The sequence below is a fragment of the Pimephales promelas genome, chromosome 3 (assembly GCF_988280905.1).
Source record: "Pimephales promelas chromosome 3, fPimPro1.hap1.1, whole genome shotgun sequence".
Taxonomy (NCBI): domain Eukaryota; kingdom Metazoa; phylum Chordata; class Actinopteri; order Cypriniformes; family Leuciscidae; genus Pimephales; species Pimephales promelas.
In genome coordinates, this window is record NC_142771.1 from 17,887,932 (window position 1) to 17,914,459 (window position 26,528).

A 26,528-nucleotide genomic window follows, 5' to 3' on the forward strand; every position below is an offset into this window, starting at 1 on the left:
AACTGAAAGCTTCACAAACAAACTATGCTAAACTCCAAATAATGTGTTCATGCACTGTATGTATCTACAGTATACACTCTAAAAAATGCTGGGTTGTTTTAACCCAATTTTGGGTCAAATATGGACAAACCCGAAATGTTGGGTTAAAAATGTAATGTAAAAATTTAACCCAACGGCTGGGTTAGTCCATATTTGACCCAAAGTTGGGTTAAAACAACCCAGCATTTTTTAGAGTGTATAAACATGAACACTACCCACAAAAGTGTCTACACAAACCATGTGTTAAAGGGCAGAGTAGTTTACGTCTAAACGTTCTCTCATGAGAACTGTGATTAGCTTGATTAGCTTTGCTAAATCTTTGTTAATTTTACAGGCGAGATTCGTTATGCTCTTGCAAAGCCAATAAATAGACATAAAAAGCTTTTGATTGCAGTGATGCCCCATTTAAATGAAGGGAAGACGCAGATATTTCCTTGCAGTTTGGCTTCTCATTTACACAGAAAACAATTACCGGTATTTCTAAAAACTCCGGCCAAAGTGGAGATTTATAATGCCACTTATGTGTTGCAGCGTCAACTGGGAGAAACAGGGTTTTAGGTACTCAAACGTCACATTATGCACCAGAAAATGCTTAAAGGGATACTTCAGGATTTAGCATTAAGCTTTGTATTAGTAGAAAACCTGTAGTATTTTCAAATTGCAGTGCTTTCCACCCATATCCCCCAGAGACCAGAAATGTATGTATTTTTTTGTCTGGAAAATATCCTCCGATATCCTATCCTCCAAAAATCGTCATTTTGCGTCATCGGAGGATTGTTTGGCCAGAGGCTAAAGACTACAGTCAGAAAAAGGAGCTGTTCCGCATGCTTTCAACCTGGCCATAGAGGGTGGGATCTCACTTACAGATTGTACACATAGTGTCAGACAAATTTTTTTTGGAAGCTAAGCTAGCAGGCTCTTGTTCTGTGGAGAAAGCTGAGTAGTAGGCGTTTCCATTCATCCTCTTTTTCCCGTGATCGTACAAAATGTCCTGGATTCAGCTTTTGCTTTTTGCAGTCGCCATTCATTGTTTATATGTAGCTTTTGTTTCAATCTAACTGAATTAATTCCGATTGGGGAATCTGAATGTAGTGTTTACATGAACTCAAAACAAGTGATCGGTTGTTGTGGTTTTATCAGTGCAAAGAAAATTCCTGCTCCTCCGTGAGTGATATGAGACCGGCGCGTCTCACAGGTGTCGCTCATTAGTATTCACGCCCTCAGCCTCGTCCTCCTCGCCACATTAAACACAAAGAATAGCGACTGTAGAACGCAAAAGATGAATCCCAGATATTTTGGGTGATCTCAAAATCCCGGGCAGACTCATCACGGAGACTCACTAGTAGCCTAGACTTGTAGTTTAAGTGCTGCGCTCTGTAACCGGTAGGCGTGGCCTCCTAGGGCAGCGAAGCAAGTGCATTCTGGGAGTTGTTGTCTTTCATCCACATAAGCCAAAAATACATTTTCTGTCTATTCTCAGTCTAGAAAGCTTCAAATTCAAAAATAATTTCACATTTCTTCTACATAAATGACCCATTTTAAATACACATTCATCTTTCCAGAGGTGAAGTATCCCTTTAACGTCATGTGAGCACCCAGTTTGGCATAGATATGATGGCGCTCAACGCAATCTGAAGTCTCCCTGGGGGCCGCCATTGGCTAGCAAGCCCTCACCTGCTGTTAGCATTCCATTGACTTCCATTCATTTTAGCATCACTTTGACAGCAAATAACTTTCCATCTGAGGAGTTTAAAGACTCCATTTGTCCATTGTTTATTTCTAAAGAAACACGACAATGTATAAAAGGCTCCATTACCTTGTATCTTATGTTATGACCCTGTAGAAGCAGTTTTTGTAAAAATAGGCTAACGATTGCATCATAACACGCGACTCTGTAGCACAGTAGAGAAATTACCAGACAGAAGTAGAAGCTCACCCTTGACCCTGATGGGAAGGGTTTCATCTCTGCTTTGCATGTAACAGGCAAGCAGCATGCAGGGAATTGGAAGCTAAATATACAAAAAACAGCAAAGTAAAATGTTTCAGTAAATGCATAATGTGTGGTTCAGTCAGTGTTCATTATATGTAAACATTACATCAGTGTTATTTTATGGATTCAGAATGGTTTAAGCTGCCATGATGGTGGCTGTATGACTTTTATCTTTTGTGGAACACAAAAGCCAGAAGATATTATGAAAAATGCCTTAGTGTCTCAGTGGGCTTCTAAAAAACACTTTGACTTCCATTTTTAATAGCAAAACTGTTTATACATTCTTCAAAATATCTTCTTTTCTGTTCCATGGATGGATTCATAAAAATATGGGTTTGTTACCTCACGATTCAAGCTACACATTTTACCAGTACATATTTTACCTAGGAATTGAGCCTCTAACTGTGGTGTTGCTAGCGCCATGCTTAATCATTTGAGTTGATGTGGTACGACCACATGCTGCAGTGACATCACTGGCTCCACAAAGACTAACAGACATAATTAACGTCTGATCCAACCTTAATTCTCTCTGTCTGTTTTCTTCTCGTTCTGCATGTCACTCATTTGGCTGCAGATACACTGGAGATCAATCAGACAGAAAAAGCTTACTTTCACAATCAATGTGCACTCGTTCTTTAGAGAAACATCCTATTCTATGTGTGTTTAATATAATGAGGTTTCATCAAAATTTTATGTATGTTGATGTGTAGGCAGATGAGGAGACAAGTCTTCATAGCGATCTGTACATGGTCTAATTATAGCACTTCTGAGGTTTTACGCAATCTTTTGCCCTCCCAATAACATGCAAACTGGTAAGTTTGGACTTAACGCCCCCACAACCTCGTGAGAACAGACCTGTCCCCATGGCAATACAGGACCCAGATTCACGTCTAAGAGAGACTAATTGTACTACACTTAGTTAGCTGGAGCCGTGACAACAACAGCATTAAAACAACTGAAAAATTGTTTAGATGAACAGAAAGTTCAGATCTATCTATCTATCTATCTATCTATCTATCTATCTATCTATCTATCTATCTATCTATCTATCTATCTATCTATCTATCTATCTATCTATCTATCTATCTATCTATCTATCTATCTATCTATCTATCAGAATGAAAATAGTGAACATTGGTGATAAATTAAGGTAAAAAACACACTTTTTTGTCACACTTTAGATCTTTTAGTAAGATCTAATACTAAGACTTTTTTCCAATTCTTACTATTAGCTAAAATTATTAACCACAAATTGCCTCAATAAACTCCTAATTACAGCTAATTAATAATAGTTAGTAAGATAGTTGTTAAGTTTAGGTATTGGGTAAGGGATGTAGAATATGGTCATGCAGAATAAGGCATTCTTTATCAGAGCTAAGAAACAGCCAATAATATGTATGCAAAAAATATTAGCATAATAAATAATGTCTATGCTAATAAGCAAATAGTTAATAGTGAGAATTGGACCCTAAACTAAAGTGTTACCCACATTTAAAAAAAAGTGGACCAAATGACTTGCAGAGACTTTTATATTTCAGGAATCAGCCACAGGTGGTTCAAGCACCCTTTTTTTGACCTTACAATAGACTTTCAGAAGTTTGAAAGATTGACAGGTTAAGAACTAAATAAGAGACTGTGTTGCCATGGTAACCCAAAAACTGCAAGATATCCCTGTGGCATAACAACACAAGAATGTTAAGTGCAGGGATGGCAGTTCATAAAGTTGCGCTCGAGGGCCCACCTGTCCAAAAAACAAACACATGAGACTGAGGACTGTGCTTGTTGGAGAACGTGTTGTGCACTTAAGACTCTGAATATTGAAGCTCAACCTCGGTCCTCCACAAAATGCATGTGTTTTGTGGTATTTGCACATCACCTAAAACAAACGTACACAAATAGAACAGCATGGCTGAGGGGAGCCGGTTGTTTACAATGCTCAATGTCTGCCTTGAATGATTTTCTGTGTTACACATGCCTTGTCTCTCTGGGATGCCTGGGACGTGTGGTTTCGAAAAACAGCTTTGGAAAGCTGCTGTTTATCTTTCTAACTTCCTTTGCTCTAGAAACAATTGAACATTATTTTCCCATCTCCTAAAAGCTTGTTAAAGGCTCAAGCAGATCATAAAACCCATTCTAAACAGAACTTACAGCTTCTATAAACAACAGCATCATTCATGCTCTTATAAACATATGCAGGGTCAAACGCCTCCTCCACAGATCATGACCGCCTTATCACAAACCCCACGCTTTAAGCCCCCGGCGACACAGAGGATGATTTTCATTAAAGTGCAAGCAAGGGCCCGTCAGGACCAAATATGAATGTCCCTTTAAGACACATTCTCCAATCAGCTGATACTCAGACACATTGTTCGACACCCTTTGGGCTCCACTGTTCCCCACTGAACTCCTCTGCAACCCTCCCAGGCTTGTGTCCACACTCTTAGATCTCGCATAGTTGATCCACTGTATGTACTGTGAAGATTAACAGTCATAATCAGTAAATTATGATTGGCTCGAGACGGTGATGATGTGAATGGACATGCAAATACAGACACACGGGATACACATGCAAAATACAGATCTACAAGATAAACATCCACAGAAAATCTGTCTTGATCAGTATTTTTATTTTTGTCCGAGTTAATTTTAAACAACTATAAAATTATGTAAGACAATAAGTCTTGGTTGAATTACTTTGGGATTTAAGAATTAAGTTCGATAATCCACTTTAGACATTCTACGAAATATTCATAAGTAACATTGTAACTACATGTCAACTACCAGACATTAGAGTTTGTAGACAGATTAGTAGAGTTTCCGCTTATTAATAACTACTAATTTCAGAAATTTTGTTTTAAAAAATAATACTTTTTTTCCAGCAAGAATGTATTAAATTGACCAAAAGTGATACAAAAGACTTTAACAGTTCAAATAAATACTCTAAACTGTCTATTTATCAAAGGATTGTGAAATAAATCGATTTCCACAAAAAAATATTAAACAAATGTTATCAACATTGATAATAATAATACTATAATAATTGTAATATATCACGATATTTATAATCAAGTGAAAATAAGAGACATATACACATAAAAAATATCTTAATGGCCACAAACTTCTGAATAGTAGTGTAGTGTAGTGTATACTTAAATAAATGTAAATATATAACATACAAATATACCACTAAGCTTGCTACAGTGCTTTCTGGGATTGCAGAAAAATGCTACTGTCTCGCTCTGCCTATCCTTATAGCTTAGTGTTCTGGAAAACGGAAATGTCCTCTCCGACCAACCATGTAATTTCTGCATGCCAACTTCAAAGCCACACATGCCACAAATTCACTGCTCTATTCTCTCAGCAACAGAAGGATAATAGGTGACGTCTGTTTGTCAAGTCAAACACACAAATGACTGCGCGCATCTAATTCACAATTTCCTTCCTCTTTCCTTATCAGCGGAATCTGATATGGCCTAACCTTGACAACGCTGTAACACCAATCTGTGACGGAAAACAGGAACAAAACACAACCAAAGGATGTGCTGATTGAAGACCGAATGGCTGCAATGTCATAAACACGGGACCATGATGCAGGACAGGACAATATAATGAATAGGAAAAGTGTTTCTTCAACATGTGTTGAATATTAATGCATCATAAATGGAACTGAAATACTGCTTGAGGATTCAGGATGAGAAAAAGAAAACCAGGCAATTTTCCTACCAAAATAATGAATCTCCTCTAGGGCTTCTGAATTCAACAATGCTGCTAGTGTTGTTCTAGAACTGTTTAACTGAGCGTTTTTTGCTTTGTATATTATTCATGCAGCAGGCTGATTTGATTATTAATGAGTTGTCCCAAGGGAAAAAGTCGCCCCTTGTGGGAGAAATAACCATGCAACTCAATGCTCACCCAAGATTGAGGTTAGCACAATTAAATGACACTTTTGCCACACTAATCAGAAATCCTCTTGGATTCTGTGGTTAACCAGGGGTTGATTAGAGATCTAGGCAAGATCAGCATGTCCTAAGCAGAATTACAGCTCAAGAGAAATACGCTAATTGTCCTCTTGTTGCAAAGAAATGTCAGAGAGCACCTCATAAAGCCCTCACACAACCATTAGTGGACTCATAAAAGCCTTGGAGCCTCTTTGAGGGGAGATGGCCAATGAAGTGGGTGGCCGAGAGCTGAAAGAGCAGAGAATCGGTGCATGGTTTCACAAAAAGGCCAACTACGCAAGCTGTAGTACGTTTTAAGAGGCAGACAGAGAAAGAGGTCATACTTTTCACGTAACTTGACAAGCCAATGTAGTCTGTATTGACGGTAAATAACATTAAGTGCAGCCCGGGGCAATGACATCCATCTCAACCTTGCAATACAGATGTGAGGATTGACTTACACTGGTGACTTTGCGGTAGATCTGCGCAGCGTTTTGGCACTCTGAGTAGGGGTATTCTGATGTGGTCATCTCCAGGATGCACATGCCAAAGGCATAAACATCCACAGCTTCATCATATTTCTCCTCGTACATCTCTGGAGCCATAAACTCTGGGGTTCCTATGTGTGAGCAAAGATCAATGTCAAAAAATGTGCATTAAGTAGCCATTTAGTTAAACAAAGCATACATATTAAAAGGACAGTCCTAATGTGGTATCCTGGGTTACAGTGTCTTGCTCCAGGGCACAGCGGTGATCCCAGAGCTTTGTTTGGACCACCAATTGGCTGAATGTTAAATGTGCACTCATAAACATTCACAATACATTTGAGATCTGAGCAGGTTTCGAGGGCAAGTCTTCCAAAATCACTTACAAGGATACAACTAATTCTATTAAACTAATTATGGGAACTTGAGCTATTGGTTGGACTAGCCTGATGTACCAGGTTACACATTCGTTACTTATTCATGTCATTGAACTCTCCTAATCTCAGCGTGAGAAGATCCGATTTTAAACCTGTGCCGAGCCAACGCTGAGCTATTGTGATATACGCAGCACTGTATACAGGTGAGGTGAAAAATCTGTGTCAAGCACTTGTTGGGGCATAAATACAGTTGACAGAGAAAACAAACAAGATAAGGCCATAGTAGAGGCACCTCAGGGCACTATTTACAGTAACTCTTATGAAGGTCAAAGAAAGTTCTTCTTGAGTGATTGAAGAGAAACTCTTGACATTGTAACTTTTGAATTTAATAAGCACTACATTTTTTCAAACTTACCAATGACGCTCTTAGCAAACGAAGCACTCTTGAGAGTGGCTAGGCCTAAATCACCAATCTTAACATATCCAGTGGGGCCAGTGATGAAGATGTTGTCACATTTAAGGTCTCGGTGGATTATGGGAGGTGTTCGTGTGTGCAGGAAGTGAAGGCCTTTGAGGATCTGTTGACTCCAACGCTGGAGGAGCTTTAGCTTCATCTCTTTGAACCTTTTCAGATATCTACAGGAAAAGAGCAAACAAGTTTAAAACACAGTAACAAACAACAAAAGGTGCGCTCTATTCCAAAACCTTGCGAACTACCTACAAGAGGAAGCATTTTAAGGGACTTTCTAAAAATGAAGACTATTCCAAAAAGGTAGGGATATTAGTTACAGTTGGCATATTTGGGGGCTAAATTCTAAGGCAACTAATTTAATGAAAATTTGCATTATTATAGTATTGCACTGTTAGCTTAGCAACATGCTAATGGAAAGCTAGCTCTACTGAAATACAGTAAGTTTCCCATGCAGAGAAATAGTTTGGTGGACTATGTAGGCAGTTGGCAGTAAAAAAAAAAAGGATCACTAGGTTCGGAAATAAGCTATGGACTTATTTCCTTCTCCTATTTGTCCTTTTAGTTTAAATACAGTATATATAATCTATGCAGTTTTGATGTGCCTTAAGAGCAACCTTCTACAACAATCTGTGAAGCATTATGTCACAAACTGTGATGCCATTTGGGACAGAGCAACTGTTAATGAACAGTGTGCCAAACTTGGATATTTTATTTGTTTCATAACATACATGGATATAAATTTAAACTGCTGTATGGTGGTGGCATAGTTGTGAAAGATTTGGGTTGTAACCCATAGCTTCAGAAGTTGTGAGTGGAGTGAGCTCAATAAAAAAGCTGAGATCTTTCATTTACTGAACAAAACACTCAACAGTTGGCAACTCTTGATAAATGTGTCTTCAAAATGACAAAGTGCAGTTATTAATCTGGGAAAAAAGAATGGAAAAGCAGCTGGGCTTCAGTGTCTCATGTGAGATTGCACAAGCATGAGCAGAAGCTCAATTACAAGAGGAACATAATTTTCTTGTCTTCTTACTGGCATCTCTAATGGCTACACCATATGCAAGTACTTTTGTAGCAATTTTGCACATTTATGCTCAGACTGGACTTACGTCTTCAGCGTCCCAGACGTCATGAGTTCCGTTACAAGGATAATGCACTTTTGCCCTTTCATGCTGGACTTCCAGGAGTCGTAAAAACGGACAATGTTTGGATGCTGCAGGCACTTCAGCATGTCCACCTCTTCACTGAAACGCTGCCGTTCCACTTTCGTCAGCCTTCGTGTCTGTCGAAGAGACACATATTTTAAGTAAATTTATGGGTTAGAAGATTCATGTTGGTACATGACGGGACATACAGTATGGTGAGCTTTGTATACTTTGTGACTTGTAGGACAAGTCTTTGTCAACTGAAGTTGAACCACATTCAAGTTCAAAGTGACTTCACTGGCTGAAAATTCAAAACATGTCTTAACCAACCTTCAGGTCTGGACTTAAAGAATTACGACTAAGTATTTTTTGCCAGTTAGTCCCCTTTCTTTTAATGCTATTTCTCCAAGAATGACATGTTCCTTGATCAATTTGGCTAGTTATGGATCAATTTAACCAATCAAATTTAATGGTTAGGTTAAGAGTTGGGGGTTTGGACAATGTTCTTATAAACCAATAATATCCTTATTTCAGATCAGTCGTCAGGGGAGGTTAGGGTTAGAAATAGGGGTAAGAGGTAGTGTTCAAGCTATGATTGTTTGATAGAAATGTTTTTCCTGGTTCCTAAACAAAGGATTTAGGTGGTCAAAAAGCAAGTGAAATTATCCATATTTTTCCTCTAAACTTCACAAGTCACTTGAGAAAGAAGTCTCCAAACTGCACTGAAAGACTGAAGTTAAACACACCATAATTTTCTGACAAATCAAAACACAACTTACTAAATCAGGGTAGCAGCTATTCTGTATTTTTTAAATCTCAGAAATGCAGTAGACATCAAAATGAGCCAAATCCATAAGCTGGCACATGCTCTATGCTAAGGATTCTGTGCTGTGCACATGGAAAAACTGACAGTGTAGTCTTCTTTCATAACTTTGATTTGTGGCTTTGGGCTTTAAAGGCTGAACTGCATAATTGTCCTTAAAAAGAGGAGGTAGTTGACAGAAGTTGTTGGTAAAAAACACATATAGAACACCTAAGTTTGTTTGAATTTCCACATGGCTCTCCAGACAGCTCAACCTGTCCACACATGACATTATGTCAAAGGCAAAGCCAGATGGTACCAATAACATGGGCCCCCGAGACAGGTGACTGGTCAACCGGACCATTGACTGCCTCTTTCTCTTGTTTGCCAGACTGTAAGCAGCAAAAACACATTCATATTGGGTGTTTTTCCCCCCATCTTTAAAACAGGGAACTGATTGTCCAAAATTAGTTCATGTGTGAATTATGTGTAATGGTTCAGAAAGACAGTCCTACAGCAAGCACACAAAAGGTAAAATACAGGTGTTATGGAAAACATATTTCTGATAGATCTGAAACATCTTGAATGTGAGACAAAGACAGCTGGTTATGTAACCAAGGCAAATGAGGACAATCTTGACAAGTTTGGATGAAGTTGGTGGGAGTGAAGGGTGAAGAGTGCATAAGCCTGTTGAGAGTGCATTAATAAGAGTAATGTAGTAATATGGTACTGGAAGGAAAGTAGGAAAGAAGATCCAATGCCTTGTATATTAGACAGAGCTGCTGAGGAATGCTATTTCAGGAATTAACCCGTTGTAACAGTCCTGGAACTACTGCTGTGTGAAACTTACTCTCTCCTTCCCTCAGTTCCTTTCCCTGCTCATCAACTACTGTATTTCCCCGAAGATAAGTTGTTCTTAACTGGTTTGCTTCAAGATAATAAAAAAATCCATCTTATTTAGCAAGTGACAGATGAATTTGCTCAAATACAGTTACGTTTTACTGGACTCACTATTCTTGACATTAAAAACAACAAAGAGTACATAGGCATATTTGAAAGTAGGCTACATAGTAGCCCATTAGTTGAGAACGACTGTATTAGATTCACTATCAGTGATCAAACATTATCCAGATTTATTTTTTTTTACAAATTTAACAGCTCAGAAAAATAAAGAGCTTCTTGTTCTGATATTCTTCTACATTTCAAGAGTTATTAAACTCTTCCTTTTGAATATCAACTCAGTCCAGTAGAGAATCTAGTTGGGTATTTATTACCATTAAAAAATACATCATCTTTCATAGTAAAAGTGTTGAGATAGCTTTAAGAATGGTAACAGAAAGTTACCATAAAAAATGCTGGGTTGTTTCAACGCAAATTTGGGTCAAACATGGACAAACCCAAACGTTGGGTTAAAAATGCAATAAAAAAAATGTACAGTTGAAAGCGAAAGTTGAAGTTTGGTTAAAATTTGAAACTACATTTTTTTAACCCAACATTTGATTTTGTCCATATTCAACGCATTCTCACCCCAAGGCGTCACCTTTGACCATGCTTCAATATTTGACGTTTTAGGCGCCCTTTAGCGTCACTTACATGACGCGATCCTACGGCGTCATCTAACTGACGCTAAAGGAAAGCGTCTGTTAGAGGACGCGGTTAGGTTTAGGTGTGGAGTGGGGGTAGGGTACACGCGATCCTAGGGCGTCATCTTACTGACGCTAAAGGGCGCCTAAAGCGTCAGATATTGAAGCATGTCCAAATGCTTCCCAAGGCGTCAGTTAAGTGACGCCTTGGGGGTGAGAATGGGCTGCCATATTTTACCCAAATTTGGGTTCAAACAACCCAACATTGTTTCTGTTCACATGGATATGCTCCTAAGCAAAACACATTCATGGTTTAATTCTCTTACTATAAAGATGTCACAAAATATGCAGTTTCTAACTTGATGAAGAACCTATCCGACATGATTTTTAAAAACTGTGTTCACTAAGATGTTTGTTCCCCCCTATAGTGACAGTTTCAAATTAGCTGTGGCTGCACAATTTAGCACTGAACTAACCGCTAATGAAATCACATTCAGAATGACTGCCTTGAGTTTCACCAGGGACTAGTCAACAGACCACTCATAGAAATTTGAATGGGAGAAACTGTAACACTCAATATGGCCGCCCGTATGAACGCCAAAAAAAAAAATTATTTATGCTACAACACCCTGATGCAGATTAAAAACCATTACTGAAAACAGACAGTTTTGGAGGTTTGGATATGATTTGTTCTCACAGGCTACATGCAAAAACAAACATACAACCAATGTATGACCAATGCATTCTGATTTTTCAACACATGACTCAGTTTGTTTTAGTGAATTTAGTGACTTGCCTGATTGGTTGCCAACCAATGTATGACCAATGGATTCTGATTTACGAACACATGACTCAATTCTTTGGAGTGAATTTAGTGAGTTGCCTGATTTGCAAAATGTTTTAATCTCATGAGGCAGTGCTATAAATAAATAGTTTAAAAAGATCCGTTTGAAACACCGCCATCAGAATTAGACTCAAATGGAATCAAATCAAGTGCTTGCAGATCTGAACCTGAATCTCATTTGGAGAATTCTAACTGTCTGATCTACCCATTGAAGAAAACAACTGCTCATGACATCGATTCATTAGTTCTTTCTACTTTAAACAGGGACTTTCCAACCAAGCTGTTTGTTGAGTTCTTAAGAGTCTGCCCCACCACGGTTATTTTTTAATGAAAGGAAAGAATTGTCCTTGGTAGTTAAATAATCTTATTCGTACATTTATCAACCCCAAGTGTGGGAAACTCAGCACCACAAGTCAACACACCTGTTAAACGCACTCCACGAGACCTTATGCAACACAAAGGCTGTGCAAGCAAGAAACGGTCTTGAAACATACAATAAAGTCCATGTTTCTTTGCTTCAGCATACCAAAAAAATGCATAAACAGAGAAAGAATATGTTAAACTGGACACTGTCTTGGTAAAGCGGAAACCTGTAATTGCAGTTTATGATGGCGGTCAGTGGCGGGCTGTGATTGGGGGTTTGTGAGAGAGCGGTCATGACGTCAAAGCCTGCATATAATGTATTCCAGACACAGGAAAAAGCACACACATGTAATGTGCATTTACAGCGTAAATCATAAACTGGGAATAAATGGAGGATGTGATGTAATAGTCTAGGAGCATGTGGGTAAGTTACAAAGACCTGCTCTTTATCAGAAACAAGCTGTATCAGCGCTAACAGATAGGTGAGAGCTAAGCACAGCCACGTCTAGTACAATTATGTGGTTTTGTTTTATTATTACATTGTATACTTTTTTCTTGATTTACCCCGAAAAAATGGTAGCGAAATGTAAAAAAAATGTTAAAATGGTCTCTGATCTAATCCAAAAAATATATGTCAATATACATCAAAAATATAAGTCAAACCAAAATATTTTCTTACAGACAACAAACACACCGAAAACACAGCTATACAGAATAGTTTAAAACAAAATAATAATTAATAATTTCTGAACGTTGACTCTCAGTCTTTATTTAAATGTTTCTCATGTTTTCTCAATAGAATTCATAAAAGTATAGACTGTAATATATTTCTAACTGCACAACTGGGGTTTAAATCCTACTAGTGTCTTCTGCTAGTTAGCGAAGCATTAAAGAACTAGATCAACTGTTTTAGATTAAAATAATATCCGATTTGTCTAATTTTAAATAAACACAAAAAATAGAGATGAAAAATTAAATTAAGAAATTTACTTTTGCTATGGTTAAATAAATGTTCAGTGATATCTTACAAAGATTTCGGAATTGTGGCGCAATTTTTTTCTCGATAGTGTTGAAATGGCAACTAGTAAATACACCAAGTTTCGTCATGCTGGCATGTGTGGAAGTATTTAAAACAAGTGGGTTACAACTAGCCCTGTGTTACGTTGTGCCCCGCGATCCCCTACACATAAGACATCACTAACCTGCCACAAATAAGCCTTTGAAATAAATAAATAAAATAAAATAAAATATAATAGATAAAAAGTTTAGAATCATATAGATTTTTGTATGTTTTTAAAGAAGTTTATTATGCTCACCAGCCTGCATTTATTTGTTAAAAAAATACAGTAAAACAGCAATATTGTGAAATATTACAATTTCAAAATGCTAAATAGACACAAACATTTGAGTTTAAAAAGATCAGGATATGTCTGCTATCAAAAGTCAGTGAATTTGATAAAAAAAAAAAAAACGTTAATATAATTATTATAAGATATATTTATAAAATATTGAAAGTAAAATAAAATGATCCATCAAAAGAAAGTAGCAGTAATATCTGAGATAGCTGCGGCTATATCGGCTAGATCTTAGCACAATTTTACCACTTGTTTTATTGGTAAAGCAAGCTCTCTGCAAGTTTTCTTAGCAGATAATGCTCTAAACTGCATTGCATGTTTGCACAACTGTCTCATATGAAAAGTGAAGCTAATGCACTTTTGTTCTTATGGCTAAAAAAGTCAACTAAATCCCTTAAACAGAAATCCAAAGCATTTCAATCCATACTTTTATTAACATGGAGCAATCCTCTGCCCTTGTACATGTATACCAAGCAACAGTTACTATGTCCACGCGAGTACTCATATTACATGGGTCATCAGACTCCACATCTGCTCTAGGCAGTGTATTCTTAGCCTACACTAGAGAGCAATAAATATTTGGCTCTGCGTGTCACTCTTACCTAACCCGTGTTAGGGTGTTTACAGACCATTCGCCTGCCTCTCTGCCTTTTACAATGACTGAAGGCCAGGATAACATCTATAATGATGAACTGAATAATGGTTGATACCATGAGATGTACATTAAATAGCAGAATTAAGATAAACTACTATCTAGGAAACCATGTTTTTCCGCACACAGGGAGGACTATCCCTTCAGTGTGTGACTGTGAACTGAGGCATGGTTGCTGTTAATGTTGGTGACAACATCACAAGTTCGTCTAAGGTGGCAACAGGCTACTGGAAACTTCTCAGGTTCCTCTCTGGTATCTGAGATGATGTGGCTGATGTCAATGTACAAGTGGAAGCCAAGTACTTCCAAAGATACCCATGGTAATCCATATATTTCCAGGCTCTGACCCACATGGTTGGAGTCAGTAGATTAAAGCAAGGGCTGGTAACCTGCCAGATGGTTCACCTGAGATCTCACTATATCCAGACGTCCAAAAGGACAATTGTACGCATCACAACTGCCTAAGCAAGCAGAATGACATGATAATGACGACAGAATGACATGTAAGTGATGACAAAATGATCATTTGGGGGAACTACTCCTTTAAACCTTCTGTCAAGCAGGAGGAAGTCTGACATGCTCAAGAAGCCATAGGGATGATGGAGGATTTCTCCATTGCGCAAGAGACGAATCAATCTGGAACAAGCAGCCCCAATGCCTCACTGGAAGCTTCCTCTCTATCCCTCTCCAAATTATGAAAGACCAAGATTTATGGATCACCAAAACTCCTCGAACAGCCCTCTGGCTGTAATACAAAACAGACTGCACAATTAAAATTGACAAGGTGGAAATGAGGTGTGGATATATCTGCTTATTTCCACAAGGATGGTGTGTTTGTCTGAACAGAACCAGACCCATTTCACCGACTTGACATTATTAAACGCAGGAAAAAGTCTGACGCATGTATCTGACATTATTCATTGGTCAGTATACTAATAAAGCAGGGCTGCACAATGCATGAGAAGTTATACATAAACACTCTCTGAAATTAAATTGAACTTTAAAGTCCCCATGAGATCAATTTGTAAGTTTTTTGGGGCTTTTAGTGTGAAAGCCCGTAGCCTTAAGGTTATCTATAAGTGAGTGTGCTCCAAAACAAAACAAAATTCACATTTTAAGTTATAAGCATTTAAAACTATACAGTTTCTCACTTATGCCAAAACTGATCAATGATTTTGATGTCATCGCTCCGCATTTTAGCTTCTGAACAGATTTTCTGCCTGAGGGAAGGGAGGCCGTCTGGTGGCTGCATGGAAGAATCTCGCCCATAAAGCTCTCAGATCTATAAAGGGAACTGGAGATCCAGCGCATCTAGATGTTCCCTATTATGAGATTTCCCAGGAGCCTCTAACAGCACTTGCACCACATTCTCCTGGATAACAGCTAAAGTCAGAGCCAGCAGCAGCAACAACAACAAAATAATAATACACTCTAAAAAATGCTATGTTGTTTTAACCCAATTTTGGGTCAAATATGGACAAACTCAAACATTGGGTTAAACATGTCATTTTAAAATGTAACCAAATGGCTGGGTTTGCCCATATTTGACCCAAAATTGGGTTAAAACAACCCAGCATTTTTAGAGTGTAGTAATAAAAAGCATCAATAAATCAAGTAGTTATTTTTTGGGTGCCCTGAGATTGAGAATAAGGACATAATAAGCATTTGATCATATTTTACGTATATCAAACCATTTAAATGCTTCTGCAAATAACTTTCCTGCACAGTTCTGTATACTAAAGAGCTCAAGTAAATGATAGTCAAATTCAAGAACAAGGCCAAATATTCTTGACACTTATCTTTTTAAAACTACACTGTACATATGTGTAGCTTTTCAAATTTGCCCTGAAGTCTACTTATACTTTTATAATATATAAAAAAGGTTGTTTTTTTCACCAAAAGTGTCATAATTTTGTAAGAAATAATTTCCAACTTTCTCTAAATTAAATTGATTAAAAGCTTGCTAATCTCTTTTATTAAGCCTAACTTAAATCATCAATATAATAGCATATTGTCCATCCATATCCATCTGAATCCTATTCTGGATATTACAGAACCTCAAAAGTTTCTAGAAATCAAACACTGTGTCTATGAAGCATGAGCTTACATATCAGCTCAACTCATGATACACGGTCACCATGACTGGAATACAGAAATAAATGTCAATGCAATGGTTTTTAAAAACAAAATGACATTGAATACAGACTTAAATGCAATGCCAACAATAAGAGATAATGATTTTTCCTTCACATGAAACACAAACATCAGGTTTATCAGAGTTTGAACTGTCACTAATGCAATAAATCAAATCACTTTTTACTATAGAGTGCTGACGCACTCAGCGGTCATGTCATGTTGAAGCTATCGTAATTATGAGAAATGAGTTGGACTTTCCATGTCGACTAAAGAATTATGGCGGGAACAAAATGGGATTAATCATAAGTTATTAAGCAATTGTGAATGTTGATGTGGAAACTTGCCAAAAGCATATTAAACATCGAGCTGGTTAATGAAGCAACAGGCTTGTATGACCAAGTGCTTTAAAAAGAGAGAAAGAAATAAGCTCATAAATGATTCAGGAGTACTTGAACGCAGCATGAGGTCATTTCAAAAATCATTTGGAAGCACATTAAGCTATTGACATTTCACCTGGGATTAACAGAATAATATGACTGACTGTGTAATTCAAGACTGATTGCATCCCTCACAACCCTCTGTTTGGGATTCATATGTTTGTCATATAACCTCTGATAATATCAATGCTGAGAAATTACGAAGTGATTATCCTCTGAAAAACATCTCCCAAAGGTAGGTACATTAGTGGACTGTTCTTGACCTGAGTGAATAAGAACGAATTAACCTTGACTCATCATTTTGAAAAAGAAAAATCAAGTCAGTTGCAGTGTGGGGTATAATATTGAAGCGTGCTCTAGATGCATGATACACATTTGGATAAATGTGCTATAGTCGGTCTTTTTATTGCAAGTATATAAAGTAGATATTTGCATATTATGTACAGTATATTCCACAGAAAAAGTAGTAGAATTTTGTCCTTAAAGGTGCATTGCGCAACATTTCTAACCCATACATGCTTAAACAATTGCCTGATGGGCTGAATGAGCCCTGAATGAGCCCACCGATCACTGCGATTGCCTCTATAATCCAGTACAGTAAAATAAATAAGAGGGATTCGGGCTCGAATTTGAGACTGGGCGTGACGCCATGCGCGTTCACACTCACCTGGCTATGTCTGGCAGGATTGTGTATTCGCTGACATTCTCCGTATCAGCTAAGACAACACGAGCGACAAACCTTTAGTCAACTTTCGGCAAAAGTAGAAGATGGATTCAAAAAGACCAGCTTGTAGTTCATTCCAAACCCCAACGCAAACTCCACTTAAGACAAAGAAAATGAAACTTCTGTCTAGTGCCAGGCGTCGGAATAATACGAGAGTCAATATCGGGAAGCTTTCAAAAAATGGAGAGATCTCCGGTCTGCTCTAGGCTCAAACGGGATCCTATACAAAGTAATAACTTATATTGTTCATGAATGTGTTTCCATAATAATACAATAATAAGTGGATACAGCAAGCACATAAAACTGTTCGACGTGGAGATTGATGGAAACAAAAACCGAAGTTTTCTACTACCCCCGTTTTCCCCTTACACATAAGTGTGTAATTTACTCAAATGCCTTTCCTTTCATATATTTAAAATGACTTGCAGATTTATAACTTTATTACCTCTGAAGACATTATGACTAACAAACGATTTGTGCGGCTGATATGATGCTCCTATGAACAGCTCGTGCAAGCGTGCGTATGTGTGTGGTCCATGAGTGTGTACACATCTGGTTGCAGTTTTGCTTGTCGCCAGAGGGGGCGTAGTTCTGCAAAAAACTCAGAGACTTGCGCAATGCACCTTTAAGTTAATAGTTCAAAATATTCAATTGTATGAACAGAAATAGCGGAAACAAATTTATTCTTTTGTGTTCCACACAAGTAAATCATCCAGGTTTGGAAACAACATGATTTTTGGGTGAACTATCTCTTTTAACAGTGCTAAACCCTAGCACTGTTAAAAGTTAAAGCTTTGCTAAGAGTAATAATAACCCAAACAACTTAAAAACGTGTCATCCTCCAAGACTTTTTTAGCCACTGACTGAAAAAAAAAAAATGAGCTAAACTAAGTACAGCTGAGATTTAATCTGTGTTTGAATCCAGTGTGGTCATGCGTTCTAATTGGGTATTGTTTAAATGTGAACTCCCACCCTCCATTGAAGACACCTTCTGTTGTTTCATAATACAGAAACAAAACAGCGAGCAGCCAAGGCCCTATGCAGACAGAATGAATGTGTGAACTGCACAGGGTGTGCGTAAGACAAAAAACATTACTGCTGAGAGAATGCATGTGTTTGAATGTGTGGGGGCGTGTGCTAATTGTATCCATCTAAAGGCAAGCTTGCTCAGCTGAATTATTGCATACTGTAATTGTAGTGCATACTGAATGATGTTACACGTATAATTTAATATTTTTTAAAAATTGTTCTTATTTGATCTAATCCAATCTGACTGAAACACAAAACCATGATTTTCCATACAATATATTTGTGAATGACCAAGTGAAATGATTGGATTAGGAAATATCACCAGAGGGAGCAGAGGTAAGGTACACCACATTCATATTTCTGAAATAAATGTCGTTACAAACCCGTAAGACTTTCATTAACCCTCAGAACACAAATGAAGATATTTTTGATGAAATCTGAGAGCTTTCTGTAATTATTGACAGAATTTTCCTTTTTGGGGTGAACTAACCCTTTAGGAATCAATACAACTAAAGCAACAGATGACTATTACCATGAAACTGAGGAACAACTGATGATGGCACAGTTTGATATTTGATGTTTGGTTGCCCATTTAGAGGAAAGGGGCGTACGTTTCATTCCAGGCCAAGTAGTGATCGAATATACAAGTTGTTTATTCATTTTGGGATTTTATTCAACAAGAGATTTCTGTATTATGTTCATGAGAAGGGTTAAATATGTGATAAATTAATCCACAAGTTTCCGAGGGGCGCTCCTGTAAAAAAATAAAGTGGGTGAAACTTCCGGTGAGGGGGCGGAAGTAGCATTCCAATGGTGTTTTGTGTGTTAGTTAGCGAAGAGGCTAGCTGTTTTTCGAAGAATTATTTTACTATTTAAAGACGCAAATCTTTATGAGAGATGTCGTTACGGAGCTCAGGGACAACATGTGCTGTTCGCGGTTGTATGTATTCGGATTAAACTAGTTCAGTGGCTTAAACGTGATTGTTTTGAACATATGCTGAAAACGAAATCAGAGTGATCCTGCCAACGACTGTAGTTTCCATCACCTCCCAAAAGACGACGAATCTTCCTATGTACATTTGTTTAAATTCTTAATATTCTATAAACTCTATCAGCATGTGAGAGCATGTCTTGGCTGTTCGCTACTGATGTTACAGCTAAACTCAGGATCAAAGCCTGTGTTGACAGAATATCAAATGTGCCAGTTAATGTATTCAAGTAGCACATTCATTTATAATTTTGAATAAACTCCAAAGCGCAATGACTAAGTGTGTATTTTTTATTTTAATTGTTTGTCAGCTCACACAACTGTCTGTCACCATGCCTTGATGAGTATTGATTATTAATAATGTTATTATAATACTCCCAATCAACTACTGCGGAGGGTAAAGGTACTGTTATTTCACCCTTTTGAATTTCGTTGAGGTTGTGTTCCCACATCGTTAGCTAGTTTGGATCGCTATAACTTGAATGACTGTCAACTGTTGAATGAACGAGTGTCAAGCATGTCAAATCGCGCTTTGTTTACTTCCAACCGGAAGTCGCGCCCACTTTTGACGCAAGGCCTCATGGGGCGTAGGAAACTTGTGGATAGTTTCTTAATTTTTCCATTTTGAAGACAAAAGCGAGAAAACAAATTATCCAAAGGTACACGGACCCTGCCTGCCTTTGTGATTTCCTTGTTAGTTGCCTTGGTTACTTGATTTGAGTTACACACCTGTTTGTAGTTGAGTTGTTCGTTATCTTGTTTCCTTCCTTTGTCCAGTCTACACACTCATGGGCAAAGAAAAAAAAAATGGGCCAAGGCAAAAATGCCAAAATAATTAGTATCTGTATGGTCTTAACCATTTTAATCACAAATCACTGGTCATGAAATTAGCAAAAAGTGCACAAAACCTGTAGATAAAGTAACTTAGCACAGAATAGCCTTCCCCAACTTGCAGAAAGCTTTGTACAGCAAGAAGAGTCAGTGTTCACTCTAAAAAAGGCTGGATTGCTTCAACCCAAATTTGGGTCAAATATGGACAAACCCAAATGTAGGGTTAAAGTTGAAGTTGGGTTCAAATTTGAAATGACATTTTTAACCCAACATTTGGGTTTGTCCATATTTGACCCAAATTTGGGTTAAAGCAACCCAGCATTGTTTAGAGTGTTGTTCCACTCAATGATAACGTTTGAGTTTAATGTGAGATCAAATATTGAGGCTTCAAATCTGGACTCTAAGGAAATTGCCAAACAGTAGCCTTATGGACTCGTTCTCAAGACAAGTCTTGGTTGTCTTTGCCTTGTCTTATTTCTCCTGGTAAAAATAACATCTGATCATCATTACTGGTTAGATAACAACTTTTCAATTGTGGGAAGCAAGCCATTCTTCAATATTCTCCTGCACTCCAAAGCATTACATGACTTTTCACAGTGAAGTATCTCACACATAACAGCAGCTAAAAAACTCTCTTCATCTACAGTATGCTTCACTGTGGGAGAGATGCCTTTATTATTATATTTCTTAGATTTTCAAAGACACTGCTTTAGAGATTCAACATGCAACTCGTGTTTCGCTGTGATTCACACACAACTTCCCATATTCTGTCAAAAAACTTATCTTTTTAAGTGGTGCATTTGTTCAGTAGTATTTCTTACTGCTGCAATTAGATCCTTAATTTTTCATTATCTGCGTCAACTAAGCGTGACACAATTAATGATTAATTAATTTCAATATAATGTGATTTGTTTTTCAATTAAAATATTTTCTTGACAGCCCGATTGAAAATATAAGTAAATAAAGTTTATTTATAGAGCACTTTTCACAGATAAAAATCACAAAGTGCTTTACAAAGTGCAACCACAAAATAAAACAGTACACAATCAGTAAAATTACAACATTTAAAAACCAAAAACCAAATCAAACCCAGTTAACTAAATAACAGTGTCTTAAGATGCCTTTTAAAATAATCGACCGAGTCGGTCACGGAGTAACAAAGCCAAGGCGTTCCACAGTCTGGGGGCTACAACCTGAAAGGACAGGTCTCACCGGGTTTTATAGCAAAGTCTTTGGGACCATTAACAGACTCTGGCCTGACGATCGGAGTGCAATGTAATGTATAATGCACACTGTGAGATATACAGTAAAACAGATATAGAACAGTCTTGTTCCTCTGTCTCATCTGAATGCAACACTCTGTACTAAAATACTTTAGTTACTGTAAACGAGTGATCAGATGATGACAACACCAGCTTTGATGTTATCTCAAAAGATACACAGTTCACATGCTATTCATTCACTATGAAATCATGTAGTGACACATTGTTGCAGACACTGTGTACAAAAGATGCACAAAAAGTTTCAATGTCATGAGTGTATTTTTGTCAGTGTTGAGGAAGGGAGTGTTATATTTATGGTTAGGCAACAATGATAAAGGTATACATTGCCTATTTTGCTTGTGTTATCTCATTCATAAAGACTAACATCTGTAGTATGACGCGTGGTCAGATGAGACTTGGATGTCAATGCATGACTTGAGTATGGAAGCAAAACGTCACAACATCTTCAAGAAGATGAGAAAATACTAATTCTATGAGCTGGACTCAAAGAAGCACAAGGAAATAGGAATAAAAAAAATATAATATCACAGGTACTGCAGTAGTACAGACAATAGCAACAGATCTGCATGAGATAGCATCAATAGAGAGTCTATGAATGTCCTACATTCACCTGTTGCTAATCCCACTGGCTCCTCACTGACATGTGATATCTGGGAAATGTCCATGTCAGAGGAAACTGTAAATTATAACACATTTTCAGAGAGGAAGAAAAGACATTTATATAAATAAAAGAATAACACAGTCTAGGCCAAATGCAAAAAGCCAATAAAACTTCTTCCATCTGGTTTAGCCAAGACTCTTTTCGTGATTTACAGTGGTGAAGTCCTAACGTAACTTTGTGTACTTTTGACTGAAGACATAAAGCCATTGTTCATATTACAGCACCTTATTTTTTTTTGTCAAAACAAAGCCCGATTTAACAGAAAGACACAATCTGATTGAAAGTGACCAACCACAGCTAATTTTATTTGTATGTGTTATTCAGGGGAGGATTATGATATCAATATAACAGTAATAGACCAGTTCTGTAGCATACTTTGGACATTTTGAAATTAACCGATTCCACTTGGCTAATTAAAGTTTCAATCTCTCCATTTTCATCATGTCCAAATTCTACTGACAGCTTTGACATTGAATAGATAGTTTTGATAGTAAATGATTTATTAGGTAATATTGAGTGAAAAGTTAAAAAAATAATAAATTATATATATATATATATATTTATTTATTTATACACACATAATCAAACATAAACAAATATATATATATATATATACTATACTAATGTATATTGTATAGTATATGTAATATACTAATATATATTAGTGGCCAAAGGTGATGTCCGGAGGCGGAGGGGATATTTGTTTAGTTTTAATGACCCTACAAGTTTGATTATGTGTATATACATATGCATCTCTCTTTCACAAATGGTCTTAAAGGCAGCGTTTAAACATTAAATGGAACAAAGACAAAAAACATGTCGGAAAACAGCATTTCTCTGTGCTTGGTGTCTGGTTTGCCCAGTCTTGCTGACATTAAGATACAAGGGCAGGGCAGAGCTGTGGCTTGTTTAAAGTACAAACAGGTGGAAAGGTTTCATGTAACCATCAACTCCAAAATCCCTGTTTGCAAATACAAAAGATACAATTTGGAGATATTATGTGTACACATATTAGCTAAGGTCAAGACACAAAAAGCACCTCAGATCTACACTATAGTGGCCAAAGGTTTAAAATATTGTGAAATATTATAACAATTTAAAATAATAATCAGTTATTATCAATTATTATTGGTGCTCAATTATTAATGATGGTTCTTATTATTATAAAACTGATAAAACATATTATTATGAAACTGATTTTTCTACAGAATTAGGTTCAACGAACAACATTTATTTGAAACAAAATCTTTTGTAAAACTATAAATCCTTTTACTGTAACTTTTGATCAATTCAATGCGTCCTTACTGAATAAATATTTAAAAAAAAAATATTTGACCTCAACTGAAGGTCATGCACATGTGCAATATAATCTGCAAGATCCACATGGATATGGAGTATATTATTAGTTTGTAAAAACATTTAAAGCAGTTTTTTTTTAATTCTCTGCCATCAAGTGCATTTATTTGTATAGCGCTTTACACAGCAGATACAAACAGCTTTGCAGAAAAATCAGAAAGCTATTGTATAGAAATTGAATTGAACTAATATTTCAAATCTCAGGTTGATGGAAGTTTTATTTTGATACAAACAAAATCTAATTTAACTTGACATGCCAAAGCTTTTTTAATTAATTATGAATTTTTTAATTTAATTTAATTCAGTTATACCACAGAACAATATTCACTGGTGTTTTTTTTCTTTTCTTTTATCCATATCCACAATCTCTCAAAGATTGGTTTAGAAAGGATCTTGTGGAATAGGATTTGGCTTGCTAGATCATCGGATAGCTGTACGCTATGCTAAGCTAACTATAAAAACACTAAGAACGAGTTAAACATTTAATTTCACAATCTATAGCTTAGGTTATATACTATGAAACATAAGTTAAAAGACATTAATGGCTTTTATAACGTAGTTATAGGAGGCATTAAAGGAATAGTTCACTTTTAAAAAAACTTTTGCTGATAATTCACTCACCCCCATGTCATCCAAGATGTCCACGTCTTTCTTTCTTCAGTCGAAAATAAATTAAGGTTTTTGATGAAAACATTCAAGGATTTTCTCCATAAAATGGACTTCAATGGGAACCAAGCGGTTCAAGGTCCAAATGAGAGTTTCAGTGCAGCTTCAAAGGGCTTTGAACGACACCAGACGATGAATAAGGGTCTTATCTAGCGAAATGGTCGATCATTTAAAAAAATAAATGAAAAAGTTTAAGTGCTCGCCTTGCTCTGTTCTGTGATGAGCGTTGGTGACTCTCCTGTTCAAACTCGTTCATCAAAATGAACAAATCTTTTTTCGAGTCATGACTCGAAGGGTCCTAGATAAGACCCTTATTCATCGTCTGGTGTCGTTTAAACCCCTTACTGAAACTCTCATTTGGACCTTGAACCATTTGGTTCCCAATGAAGTCCATTATATGGAGAAAATCCTGAAATTCACCAAAAACCTTAATTTCTTTTCGACTGAAGAAAGAAAGACATGGACATCTTGGATGACATGTATGAGACTTGGATGAGTAAATTATCAGCAAAAGTTTTTTTTTTTTTAAAGTGAACTACTCATTTAAAGCGATTACCCATGAAACATGTTTTGAACCAATCGGATTGCTTGGGTCCTAAGCTGGGACTCATCTCATTACTGAGACTCAGCTCTTCACCACACCGTCACTCTCACTGCTGATAGCACCTCAATACCTGCTGATACGTTCATGTGAAGTACAGCATCCTGGGTGATTCACTCGACTAATTATCATCTACTGCTGTACATCTACAAATGTTGGAAAAGGCAATATTTTCATAGTTGCAGAATTTGCCTCAGCACTTTTGTTAGAAGGGAAGCTTATCATCACTTGGTAATTATCACACAATTGGTTGAAAGGTCAGTTTGCAATATAAGATCCAAAACAAGGTAAATCACTGGAAAACATATGGTTTCTGTCTAAGTGTCCTGTCAAGCATGTATGGAAAGTTATGACATGCTATAACCATGTAGGATTCTCACGTGTTAACAGACTCCGACTAAAAAACTGACTGTTAACAGACATGGAATAAAAACCACAAAACTGAGGACCTCAAGTTCAACACCTTACTTTCATTTTCAGGCGTCACATAAATCTAAAAAAAGCAGCAAGATAAAGTCTCAGTGTTGGCTGGGGGGAGAAACTGATACGCTGATGCCACAACAGAGCTTCAGGCCACAGGCTTTGTGCGAGAAGTTTTTGGAATGACGAAAAAGGAGGAGTGACATGTCATTCAAGAGCAGAACCTGTGGTCTCAGCTCTCTAATGATGTGTTGGGCAACAAATCTTCTTTTCACCAGCTGTTGTTGCCCTTTATCCTTTTATGAATGCTTTTCAAGTCTGACTTCATTGGAATACGTGAGATAAAGAGTGTGAATTGAGCAGGATCAGCTGGTGAAACCCACCTGCTGTGCTGATCTACAATGGGTTGTATTCAAGCCATCAGAAGTACGACTTTCATGCACTGCTATCTGTAATCATGCAGTTATTAATGTCAAAACATTGACTCGACAAACACTGAAAATAGGTAGGACGTGTGAAGCAGTTCACTTTAAAGAGAAACTCAAGAGACATTCAGGCTGGTTATTATACAAAGCTTGGGAGTGTTATGCAGCTTGCAGCTTAGAAAGATGATGAATGCTTGTGAGGGAACGATTTTTTTCTGAGTTAATCCACCTTCAAAAGCCACAAGCCTGCAGCCCCTGTTCATAACAAAAGTGCAAATAAAGAGTAGCCTATGTACTTAGCCATGAATAAGATATACTGGTGCTGTACTGAAAAATAAACAATGGCAAGACAAAAATCCCCAAGAATAATTTAGACATGAATTTACACTGATAAAACATACAAGAATATTTTTCACAATATTGTAATTGTACATTTGCATTAATCCTAAAGCACAAATCAGTGCAACTATAAGTTAAAAATAAATATGGACAATTCCTTCCTTAATATATACATAGTGGCCTATTTTTACACACTTTTTGTGCAGTTACAAACTATATTTCATCCATTTACATTTTACACCAAGCTGGGCTTTCAGTTCTGCACAGGTTTTTTGAATTCATTAAATTAACCTATACCCAACACAACTGACCCTAAGCCACCCATGAACAGACCATATAGACCATCAGTTAGACACTTTGACATGCTTGTTTCCAAGCATGCCAATGGCCTCTTTTTCAGCCCAGCTTGTCAGTTTACATTCTATCTCTATCCAGCCCAACCACCCGACAGACATGTGAGTCTTTAGCATCTCCACTCCTGCGCCCCCCTCTACAGGAAATATAATATCAGACCCCACAGCTCGGCCACGTGGACAGATGAATTAGACAACAAGTGTGAGACACATCCACAGCATGCTCAGCCTCTA

At 37.1% G+C, this 26,528-nt stretch overlaps 1 protein-coding gene across 2 annotated transcripts in view; it reads right to left on the minus strand.

Moving 5' to 3' along the window:
- Positions 1–26,528, minus strand: part of wnk4b (WNK lysine deficient protein kinase 4b) — a 56,501-nt gene that overhangs the window by 23,570 nt on the left and 6,403 nt on the right. For both annotated transcript variants that reach the window (XM_039687669.2, XM_039687670.2), the window contains exons 2-4: positions 8,411–8,583; positions 7,245–7,465; positions 6,429–6,586 (exon numbers count right to left, since the gene is read on the minus strand). In XM_039687669.2, coding sequence (XP_039543603.2) covers positions 6,429–6,586; positions 7,245–7,465; positions 8,411–8,583 — 552 coding nt within the window. The remainder of the gene's footprint in view (positions 1–6,428; positions 6,587–7,244; positions 7,466–8,410; positions 8,584–26,528) is intronic.